The 12,729-nt window shown below is 36.5% G+C and overlaps 1 protein-coding gene across 1 annotated transcript in view; it reads right to left on the reverse strand.

Moving 5' to 3' along the window:
- Positions 1 to 1,109: 1,109 nt before the first annotated feature.
- LOC150109017 (voltage-gated delayed rectifier potassium channel KCNH8-like) overlaps positions 1,110 to 12,729 on the reverse strand; it is a 105,185-nt gene continuing 93,565 nt past the window's right edge. Inside the window, exons 11-15 of the mRNA XM_090401482.1 lie at positions 12,137 to 12,386; positions 11,653 to 11,873; positions 10,476 to 10,606; positions 3,727 to 3,839; positions 1,110 to 1,834 (exon numbers count right to left, since the gene is read on the reverse strand). Coding sequence (XP_090257608.1) covers positions 1,110 to 1,834; positions 3,727 to 3,839; positions 10,476 to 10,606; positions 11,653 to 11,873; positions 12,137 to 12,386 — 1,440 coding nt within the window. The remainder of the gene's footprint in view (positions 1,835 to 3,726; positions 3,840 to 10,475; positions 10,607 to 11,652; positions 11,874 to 12,136; positions 12,387 to 12,729) is intronic.

Raw genomic sequence — 12,729 nt, forward strand, 5'->3', positions numbered from 1 at the left:
TGAATAGGAAAGTGATCGAAAGAGGAAAACATTTGCGTGCTAGGAAGACAGAGAAAGAGAGAGAAAAGACAGAGAGGGATGAGAAAAAATATTTTGTTTTCTCTCTACAACATTTTAACAATACAGTGCTTAGTAGGCACCTGCAAATCTTCTTTACCAGTCTCGAATGATTATTTACAGAGTGATTGAACACGTAAAAATAACTGATGTCCTTGATTTGGTGCATTAAAGATGGAAACGTAGTAAAAAATACAGGAGAAAGAAAGACTTTGTTTCTTGAAATGTATAATTTAGTAAAGGTCGAATCTTCTCATCACCAGCTGCTGTACGGTGAGTAATAAATTGAAGCTTTGGAAACTTAAGAATTTTTTTTACATTTCTTGCATAAAAATACTGTGGTGCCTGCGAATGCACTGCATTTTGAGTTCTTTTGAGAGTGAAATGAGTCATTGGGCATTCGTGCAGAATACTTCTCATTCTCGCTGTGATAAATACTGATAACTATAGACGGCTCACTCATCACGCAACTGATGTGTTTTCTGTTTCGACACTAACAAGCCATTCTGACGTTCCCTTCCCTCCAAATAACAGAAGTTACAACATTGCGGGTTGCATTATGGGATAAAGCAGTGTAACAAATTATTATAAAAAATCTCACAGTCTTTCCGTAAACACTAAAATAAATATCTGAAACCAGAATAGACTGTACAACGTAACAGGATTGATCTCCCATCTTCCACGCGTAAAATATTTTAAGTTACAGCGTTCTTAAGATTTGCTTTACATGGGGGGAAAGGGTCCTGTTTTTTTTGGGGGAAAACTTAGCAGGTGTATTGCAATGGTGCCTGACAAGCGTCCTTAGTGGAATCAGGCAGAGAAAGAGTCCTGCTTAAAACGAGCAACGGCGTAGCAGCATATGGTACACAAAATACAAAAATTCTCTGCTGTGATCAAAGAATTAGGAATTGCAGTGTTTGGTGCCGTTGAGCGAGAAGCCACAGCGATTACTTCCCTTGAACAACGCACTCTTCGGCATTGGAGGGAAGGCTAGGCGGGGATATAGGCAGAAAAAATCCAGCACAGTTTTTCCATAGAAGGTTCGAGTGAGGCTATAGTTCTGTTGACATTTTCCTGCGTAGGGAAGAGCCACTTCTCAAGTCAATAATATGTTCTTGGTTTTCGAACCTCACACCGGGATCCCGGATGCCGGAAAGATGCGGACTCCTCAATCTGGCAGAAGGCACAGGCATGTCAGTCTCGGAGGTACTCCAGTATTTTGCAGAACGATAACTAGGACCAAGATCTCTAGGTGAGGACGCGCTACCTATGAAGGAATTCTTTAAAACACTGTCATCGGATACGCTTTCGCAGTCCTCTTTGCTAGCTGGGGTAGTCTGTCCTAGAAGAAATCTTACGCGTTCATCATTGGAAGAGCTCGAGGAATAGCCTGAGTTAGGTGGAGGCGACACTGGATCGCCTCGCTTACCGATTAAGTCATCTAAGAGGTACCAGTCTGTCTGAGTGCTGCAAGAGATCTTCCCATCACTCCCTGCGTGCATATCACCCATGCTGGGTATCCTCAATGGTTGCGATGATGATCGCCGAGGAAGAGGATTGGTAGGGAGACTCTGCAGAAATTCACAAGACTGCGTTGTCTGTGGAGGGAAACTTCCACGCTCACACAGTTGCTGCAGAAGGGCCAAAGTTGTCCTTACTTCTTGGCTTAGCGTAGCCACGTCTTGAGTCAAAGATGTCATTTGCGTGTCCAGTCGCTCTACGCTGTTCTTTGTCATCTCAATTTCATCACGGATATCGAACATCTCCCACGATCGACCTGAAACAGAAATTAAAAAAATATATCTAATATAATATATTATAAATGTATATATGTTGCATGTAATGCAACAAATTTGTTCACTATAATAATGCGCATTTTGTATTCGGTATTGTTTCTCAGAAATGAGGTCACACTTTATTTCTTAATGTGGAAATGGCATTTTTGGCGTGTGGACATTATTGTTCGCTTCTGGTGAATACTTAGGGGCTGTGTATGCATATTATAAGAATATAGTGCTGCCATTTATATAATACACGCTTTTACTGTATTATACAGGGTGTTCGGGATAAATTTGACATATTTATAATTAATTATATTTTTCCGTAAGTTACATGTATTAACACACACTTCTCTTCATTTAAAAGTTTGGACCCTTCTTCATTCATATACAAGATGTCAGAAAGGATGGATAGCTGGAACCCACCTGAATCATGGAAGAGAATAACTTGTATCATGATGATTCGTGCCCGCCATCAAAATAAGGATATTACGACTGCTGCCCAATGCTCCCTGAATACAGTAAAAACAATCAGGCATGAACTAGAGACTTGCAATGGTGACTACGAGGATGTAGCAAGAAGAAAGATCCCTAGCAGACGATCTGATTGCGTTCGTACAGCAGAATTCCTCGCAAATCTGCAGGAACAGGTGTTGAAGAACCCTGGCATTGGAATTCGGGCTTTGTTCGTGGAGTTGCTAACTGTAGTCAAGCCCTGGATAACAAGGGTAGCCAATGGTAGGCCGTATGTATGGCAGCAGGATTCGGCCCCTTGCCACACCTCTGGGAAAAGTCAAAAATGGTTGTCTGAAAATTTCTACGACTTCACCAGTCCAAATGTTTGGCCTCCAAACTCCCCAGACCTTAACCCCATGGATTATTTTGTATGGGGCGCAGTTGAAAAAGACACCAATCGCACTTCCAGTAATACAAAAGCCCAGTTAATGGATAAAATTAAAACAGTTTTTGCGACCCTTCCCAGGGAGACTGTAGCATCAGCTTGTTCGAGGTTCCGAAGCAGAATTGAAGCTGTGATCGATGCTAATGGTGGTTATTTTGAGTAAATCTTGTTGATAGTATTGTAATTAACTCTGCCTGTAATGTTTTTTTTGTCAATTCATTAAATTTAATAGATACAAAGAAGATTTTCTTTTTCCTTACGAAACTGTCAAATTTATCCCGAACACCCTGTATATGTAGCAAGGGTGAATTAGCAACACCACAACAAAGGTTCACTTAAATGGGCCAACTTATATAGGATTTTTGATTGATAAATTTTTGGCACTTCCATAAGGATCTGGGAAATTTAAGAGAGATAATATCTTTAAATTTTCATCATGATACTTTCATGAGTTTTTGAAAATTTCCGTCTGAACACTGTGTGTGTGTGTGTGTGTGTGTGTGTGTGTGTGTGTGTGTGTGTGTGTGTGTGTGTGTGTGTGTGTGTGTGTGTGTGTGTGTGTGTGTGTGTGTGTGTGTGTGTGTGTGTGTGTGTGTGTGTGTGTGTGTGTGTGTGTGTGTGTGTGTGTGTGTGTGTGTGTGTGTGTGTGTGTGTGAGTGATAGATGTGGTTCAAAATTATCTGTAATAAACTAAACTTAAATTATATATAATAAATCAAATTTAGTGAAGATGCTCAAACTTTCCCCCTTCAATACAGATATATATAAGCGACGTCACTCTCTTCTCTCTCTCTCTCACTCACTCTCATCATTGGCCTATGGAAATACAAGATGATTGTTATTTAATAAACTAATATATAAATATGTGGTACAACAAAATAAATAACTAAGTAATAAAAAAAAAGAAATTCTTTTGCTTTAAATTAAATAAAATATATTTTGATAACTACGAATGATATTTATTCTATAAATAATGATATAAATACTCACCTAAGTTGGGATGGGTTGCAGCTGGGCGGAGTTTCTCAAAGCGAACGGTAGGTCGTTGCTGACCTGGCAGAGTCCTACGGAACTGATGGACTTTGGACTCCCAGTTGTCTTCGCTAAAATGTGGACAGAAATATGAAGTTTTAAAATAGGAATGCAATTAGAACCATACAATTCCTGTTTGGAATTATTTGATTCCTGTGCGATTTTTTTTTTTTCCAAAATTCTTATATAAGATACAATTCCTGTGTGGTATTGTATTATTTACATGCAATGATTCTTTTAATCTTTCTTACATGACTGGTGACAAGCTACATCCCTGACTTATACCTGTATTTATGTTTATTCGTTATGCTATTATATCCTTGGCGTTTAGTATTTTTATTTCCGTGTGTACTATGTTTATTAACTGTGGAGCAAATTCAATATTTACGAATATTTCAAAGAGAATATATCTTTTTATTCCATCAAAGTTTTTTTGTAAACTGTGAATAGGATATGAGTGTTTTAAGTGGTATTCGGTTTGTTTGTCAGTTAACTATTTTTTGAAGACTGAATAAAAAAAAATAATGTATTTAGAAAGAATTGCTCATGTATTAATTTATTACATCAGCGATTCCTTTTAAATTTTGTTCTTCTTCTAAATGTTTTTCGGAAACAGATTTTCTGTTGATATTAGGTGATTGGAATGCAAAAGTGGGAGAAAAAGAAGAAAATAAATCCTCAAACTCGCAATGAAAAAAAAAAGACATTCATTTTTTAAATTCAATAAACTTCTTCAAAGATCAGTCCGGATTCCTTGAAAGAAACGTAATCACTGAATTTTCTGAACACATATAAGATCATTAATAACGGCAAAAAAGCAACAGCAGTTATTTTCATAGACGTACAGAAGGCATATGACTCTGTCGATCATGCTATACTATTAAAATAAACTGCACACCGTCGGAATTAGAGGGAAGAGCCCCTTGGTTTCAAACTTATTTAGCAAACAGATGGCAAGCAGATCGGATAAACGGCACTTTGAGCGAATACCAGCTCATCAAAACTGCAGTTTCCTCAAGGCTCAGTTCTAGGGCATATTTTATTTCTGATCTATATAAATGGGCTCTGTTCCACCGAATTGAAAGGGAACCCAATCAGCTTTGCTGATGACACGGTGAGAGTTTTCTCATCAAGCGACATGCTAACTTTAAAGCGTCACGTGGAATCTGATTTTTTAAGCCTGCCCACATGGTCAGTGAAAACAAAATCAAAATTAACATTCAGAAAACTAAATTTATCCTATTTGAACAAAAGGGTAGAGAAGCAATCCCGCCAATTAAATATCATACCACTTCCTGCGACCCCGGAAGTGATTGCGGTTGAGAAATCATCCAGAGGGTCCACAACTACCAGTATCTGGGCATACATGTGGATCATACTCTAAAACGGAAAACTCAGATCCAAGCGGTTACAAACAAATTAAGATACACATTCTACAGATTGCATAACATTAAACGCATGGTATCACCTAAATTTTTACAGACTATATTACGCACTGATATAATCAAAAATTTGGTATGGAATTTGTACCGGGGGAGTGGCATACAAAAATATCCTTGGAAAATTACACAGTCTATACAACAGAACATTGAAAAAATATTCAGTCTTCATCTGACTGCAGTTATATAACAATGCTAACTTCATCCTCCTGAACGTCAGGCAGATATACCTTATAGCATACATATCTTCTTACATCGAAATAAACATTGGATTAGCCTCAACGACCACCACTGTACCCTCAGGCAGGAGAGCCTACGATTTAACCTCAGTTATTCTGAAAGTTATTTATTGGCGTCATAGACGCTGAAACATTGTTTACGTTTTACCTATATAAGCACAAATGAAGTTCAGATTAGTTTGCTCAATGTAATGTATACACAACTAACTATTCTCATTTACAAAAAGATATCTCATTATTATGGAGCATAATAATTATTAGGTTTTTTTATCATTAAATTTTTATTTTCAAACTAAATAGTAATCAAGAAAAGACACTGTCTACTCAAAGAAAATAATGATATATTTGTTTCAAACCCCCCTGTGTGTGTGTGGGTGGGTGGGTGGGTGGAAGGTGGGTGGTGTGTACGTCCCTTACGCACACAATAACAACACATGAATTTTGCACGGATCATTTGATCCCTTAGATTCATACCGTAGCACAATAGAGTACATACCAAGATGTAATGAGTATAGAATTTTGTAAGAAAAAGCGAATCATGTATGTAAATTAACATACGTAAATGTAATGTAAAAAGCAACATAAGTAGTACAGAATGTGTTATATGTATATGTATGCACTTGCATTGTAGGTTACATTCATCTTCGTTTATAATAAATAAATAATATAATAAATCTATGTACAAGTACATGCATATATATGTAACGACGTATATATTTACGCACTTTGCACTCAACATTATACATATTCATAATATAAACAGCAGATATGAAGAATAAATTTTCACTTGACTTGACTTGTATACATGGACTTCACCTAGTGGTGAATACAGAAATCAGATAGATTACATTCTTGCTAGCGAAAGGTGAAGTGCTATTCAAGCAGCAAAAACACTGCCTATTGCTGACTGTGGAAGAGATCATGAATATCTATCTATCTATCCCAATGGCTTTAACAGGCCTTTAAGGCCCACAACCTTCCAAGCATGCTTGGATTTCGTAACCGAAATACGAGGATAGAATGGTCACTCCTATGCCTCAAGGTATTCTTGGCTGTATCCCTGTGTGTTCAAGGGGCCGGTTTGCCTGCTTGCGGGATGAAAAACACCAGATAAACTGGCGGAAAAAACCCTACTGCCCGTGCCCAAGACCGGCTAACTTGGCTATGGCTGAGGAAGATCCTTCAGCTCCTCACGTCGCCGACGGGAATCGAACCTAGGACACTCCTTCCCCAGGCATATGGTTGCGAAGCGCAAAGCCACTAGGCTAACCGCGCGGACTGAATTATTGATAGCTGAAGTTAAATTGAAATTAAGGGCTAAGAAGAAACAAAAGGACATATCAAATTTGATTTAAACCATGTAAATAAAGAAATTAAAAAGTTTGGAGAGGACAGGACGATAACTAGAAGAATTGTGGGAAGAAACAAAATGTACCGTAATAGAAGAAACAAATATGTCTCTAAATAAAGCAAAAAAAAAAAAAGAAAGATTGTAAATGTCTGTCAGAAGAAGCTGTTCAACTTCAGCGAAACAAAGAAAGGGTTAGACAACTGAATGCAGATTTTCAGAGACAAGCTAGGAAAGATAAGGGGGAAAATATCTAAACAAATGGTGCAAAGAAATTGAAGCAACCTTGTAGATAGAACAAAAGATCTGTTTAGAAAGATAAATGAAATTGCAGAGAAGTTTACCCCTAGATTAGGAGTTGCAAAAAAGTAATTCAGGAAAACGTTTGATGAAAAAAGTGGAACAAAAGATGGAAAGAATATGCGGAGGATTTGTACAAGAAAGATATCAATATTGAAGGAAAATTTGAAAAGAGAGAATTTGTTGAGAAACCCATAATAATGAAAAGTAAAGTGATATCAATAATAGAAAAGTTACCAAAAGGAAAAGTTCTAGGAGCAGATGGAGTGTTAGTGGAATTATTGATAACGGATGGGGATAAAGTAAGTAAATAAGCTAAGCTGTTGAAAGAAATTTTGGTCGTTTCAAAACCTGTTGAAAGAAATTTTTCAACAGGCTTGGAAGAAAATATATTGGTCTAGAGACTGGAAAACATCAATATTCAACCCAATTCCAAAACAATCAAATCCTAGATATTCTGAGAATTACAGAACCATCGCTTTAATTTCAGATGCAAGTAAGGTTATGTTGAAAGTGATCCAACAAAGGCTAGGGCCATATGTAAACAGAAAAATGCCGGAGGAAATGACAGGCTTTAGGAGACACCAGACACCATGAGATGAATTATGGAAAGAACAACAGAATTTCAGAAGGAAGTATTCATCTGTTTTATTGATTATAAGAAAGTGTTTGCTTATGCAGATCCCAACAGACTGTGGAATGTTATGAAATCAATGGGAATACATGAGAATCTAATTATCTTGATAAGAGAACTGTATGACCACCAACAAACGTCAGTAAAAACGATTTTTGGAGGAACAGACAATATTCAATTAGAAAAAGGGGTGCGGCAGGGTTGTATACTGTTGCCCTACCGTTTTAATATTTATAGTGAATATGTTATGAGAATGGCTGATTTAGACAATGATCCAGCTGGAATTAGCATTGGTGACAGAAAAATAAAGAATTTAAGATATGCAGATGATACAACCCTTATAGCAGAAACTAAGAAAGATCTGGAGGGGATGATTGCTATTGGTTAAGAGAGAAAGCAACTAAGCCTGCCTTAAACAGCAAAACAAAAGTGATGGCTTCTGGCAATTTAGATAAATTTATGTTCAGGGGAATAGAATAGAGGTCGTTGAAAATTATGATTTACTGGGTTCCAGAATAAGAAAATATTTTGTGTTTCCAAGGAGAATTCTGTATAAAGACAGAATTTTTCTTGGAAACAATGATCGCTAAACAGAAGTTAATGTTTGGCCATATTATAGGAGCAGACGATTCAATGGAAAAGAGTTATGTTGGGGAAGTTTGAGAATATGAGACTCAAAAGAGTTGAACGGACAATATAAAAGAACTTACCAGCTTGAACTCAATTGCTGAGACACACACACACACACACACACACACACACACACACACACACACACACACACACACACACACACACACACACACACACACACACACACACACACACACACACACACACACACACACACACACACACACACACACACACACACACACACACACGCACACACACGCACGCACGCACGCACGCACACACACGCACACACACACACACACACACACACACACACAAAGAGAGAGAGAGAGAGAGAGAGAGGCCGAGTGAGATCGATGTTCACAAGATCACCAAGAATCGAAATCGACTGGATGGCATATTACAACAATTAAATGTTTTTCTATACAGTTGCTTGTTTTTGCTTTAATATTGCTGCGCATATTATTTATCCACAATTTATCCACAATCTTACTTATTCCTTGATAATTTTATCATTTTGTTTTATCGCTTTTTTTTCTTTTGAAAATAGGTAATAAAATGGATTTCTTCCAGTCACCTGGAGCTGTTGTAATTTCAACGTTTTATTTAATAGATTTAATAATATCTTAGTCCCAGGCCAGCATATTTAAATAATTTCATGTTCATAACACTATTTCAAATTATTATTTTTTTTTAAATATATTTTTCATTTTCTTTAGCGTTTCAATTAATTCTTCCAATCTTATGGTTTCTAATTTGTTGTTGTTATGTATTATGTCGAGTGTTAAATAATCACTATTTCTCCGTAAATTTTCATAATAATTATTTCATTTCTTTTTACTGATCATTTCTATATTATTTTGTTCTTTATTTTTTGTGCACAAACCTCAGGATTGATTTGATATGTTGATGATTGTGTTCTACTTAACTATTTTTCTCCATGTTTTAGTTCCTTTACACAGTTATCCAAGACCTGTGTAGCTCAGTGGAAGTGGCACTTGAATCCTTAGTGCTAAGATGGACTTAAGTTCATCTTTTCTAAGCCTTTTTTCCACCGGTTCCCGAGTTAGTCAATCTCTGGCACGGGCAAGCGGTTTGTTTTCATCCTAAAACTTGGGTCTTTCTTCCGTAAATTCAAGAAAAACGACTGTAGAACCTAAATTATTTAAAACAGTAACATATCCTGTTAAGGTTAGGTACCAAGAGATGGCAGCAATTGTTTCGCCGTCTCTTCATCGGTACCGCCTATAATTAGTGATAGACATGGGCCTGCTATCTCTAATTGACTACCGGTGGAGAGTGAACTGCCCACTCAGTCTCCAAAAACTAGATAGGGTTAAAAGGCGTTATATGACTTTTTTATTCCAGTTTTCTAATTTCCCTTTTAGCTATAGAATCCTCTTTTAATTTAATTTATTTGCATTGCTATCATTTTTCTCGCATCACAGGAAAATACACATCCAATTTCCGATGCCTTTTTTCCTGTGTCAGTTTTTCTTTTTCTGTTTTTCGTCTTCAATGGCTGCTTTCATTATGCTAACCAATTTATAATTTCAAATTTAATTTAAGCAAACGGGCGCGGATATAGTAATTCTTCAGATAGCTTTAATAACTTGCGTATTATCGTTTCATGATATGAAAACGAACGAGAAAGTGTCCGTAGCTCAGCAGATTAGGATAATACTGTTCGGGTAGAAAGATTTTGGTTTAAATCTTGTCTAGGATGTATAGAATTTGCATAGACGATTCCTATTTGAAGATGGGTTAGTAGGTCTCGCATAGTGAAGGAATAAATTTTATACCTGTTCTTTTTTTTTATCTCGCAAGATGGACAAATCTACAAAAGAATAGGCGCATTTGATAGCCATAGTAGAATAGACAGACAGGATTAACTTCCTTCTCATACTGTTAACTACATTTGTACAAATTAGCCATGCTAGGCCATTGAACCGAACCTTTTAGAAGGAAGATGAAGCAAAAAACAATCGACATGAAATCCGTGGAGCACCGAATCAGAATAACAAATGACACAATGATATAAATAAGCTCAGAACACTACTCTGGACAAAACTACAATAGAAATACTATGAACATGTTAAGGACGTACTTACCGATTATGAGTTCGACTGATTGTCATGCACGGTGACATAGGGGATGCTGGAGTTCCATCGCTATCATTATTTTCATCATCTTCAGATATGGAGGGTAGAGTTAACGAGGGAGCTCCATTGTTTTCCTCTAGCTGTGAAAAAAAATTCACATGCAGAACTATTAGAAGCTATTCTTGATGCAAAAACGAAAGCAGTGGGATTATATATAAAGAAAAGTTTTTAACCAGTATGACTTTAGACATAAAATTTATTTAATAAGTACTATTTACATATCTCTAAAGGGAAAGGCTAACCTTCGTCCGTTATATGAACAGCGAATTAAGAGAGTGACATTTTCTGAGACTGAACATTTTTGCAATAGCGTCCTTTCTTTTAAAAACAGCATCTTCTCCTTATTTCGAGATTCTTTATTTCTTTTCGTCAACGCAATTTACTTCATTTCCTAGCAACCCAAATTCCATTTGAATTTCGGTCATGGAGGAGTGAGATGAAACCCGTAAATATGAGAGATTTATATCACAATGATGTAGCGATGTATATCCTATACAGGTAGTTGACAGCTTGATATTTTTTGCGAGGACATAAACTCAATGAGGAAATCACGAAGAAATAATTTGGATATCATGTTAAAGTGGAAAACATAGAGAGCTATCGTATGCGGAGAGACAAAACAAAAATTTAAAATGAGAGAAAAGATGAATATGAAAGGTGACCTACTTATTTATTCTGTATATGGTTCAAACATGGACAAGAGGAGACAATACAATGGTGCTGTGTTTTATGTTTTACACATGAATGTTTGGATATTGTCATTACAACCTACCTAGACCAACTTCACAGTTTATTCATGGAGAAAATTCCTCTTTGAATTTTTCAATCATTTTACAGGAGCCTACGTAGTTCAGTTGGTATAGACAAGCCCTCTGGTTGGAAAGATCGGGTTTCAATCTCGTCTATGCCGCGGGTAACCTTTATCAGGTGTTTTCAATCAAAATATAAGCAAGTCTCATAAAATATTTCCACACGTAATAATACCATATTTGGTTCCTTCAATTCTCTTTAATCACTGAAAAAATCCATCGCGCTATTAAATTGAAACTACAGACACACCAACCACTACATAATTGTGGATATTTAAATTAACACGGAAGCTAACTGTTTTAGATATAGTACTTACTTCATTTTCGTAACCTTCCCGTAAATTATACGTTAAGTCATGGACGATATCGTGACAAAATGTCTGAGCAAACTCTGGATATAACTTGAGCACTTCCATCAGACCTGGAATTTGGATGCACTTCAAGTCGCAATATGTCAGGGCTTTGACATCGCTACTGGATTTTAGAACTCTGTCACCATCGATGATGGATATATCGGAACCTACAAGATCTCCCTTACCTGAAAGAAGATTTTAAAAAAATCAGCATTTGAGAAACAGAAAATTTTAACTTTAGCTATTTCTTAAACGATAACCTAAGGTTGAAATAAAGTAATATTTAAAAGAAAGATGAATGAAAAAATATCACAACGTTAATATACTCTCCCTCTTCTTCCTTCTGTAATAATACTTTTTTTTGATTACTTAAGGTTGTTTTACGTGAATGTTAAAAGAAAATTGCGAAATGCTGATGTATATCCTAATACCTGAATGGAATGCTTACCTAGAATTGCCACCACCATATTGTTCTGTAGAACCTCCATGGAACCATTGCACACCAAGTGAATGTAACTAAGAGCGTCGCCTGTATGAATAAGATACTCTCCTGGGGCACAGAAGTTACTCTTCACGTGCCTGGACAGCAACTTAAGGCACCCTTGGGGGGCTTGTTCGAAGATAGGAAGTGACAGCATCTCTTTATGTAAGTGCATCGAAACATCTCCTCGCAGTTCTTCAGGGAACTCACGTAAGACCTGCATAACAGAAATGGAGTAATATAAACATGAGTGATATATGAAAGGAAACATTATATATATATATATATATATATTTCTTTTTTTTTTTTGATTTTCTCTTTCTTTCCATTGTATTTTGAATATGCTTTTTTTAAAACCTTTTCTACTTTTATATTTAATAAAGCTAATGTTAAATAAAGCTAATTAAACCACCATCCATTCGACAAATGTTCAGCAGTGACCTCTAGTTTTTATTTCCCGAAACTGCACTCCTTTTAAATGTTACGAAAAGCTACCATTACACTACAATTAGCAGAGTGCATTTAATGCACGCTGACCATTTTTTTTTTCTTTAACTACG

The sequence above is a fragment of the Typopeltis vanoorti genome, chromosome 2 (genome assembly GCF_054136105.1).
Source record: "Typopeltis vanoorti isolate ZY-2024b chromosome 2, IOZ_Tvanoo_1.0, whole genome shotgun sequence".
Taxonomy (NCBI): domain Eukaryota; kingdom Metazoa; phylum Arthropoda; class Arachnida; order Uropygi; family Thelyphonidae; genus Typopeltis; species Typopeltis vanoorti.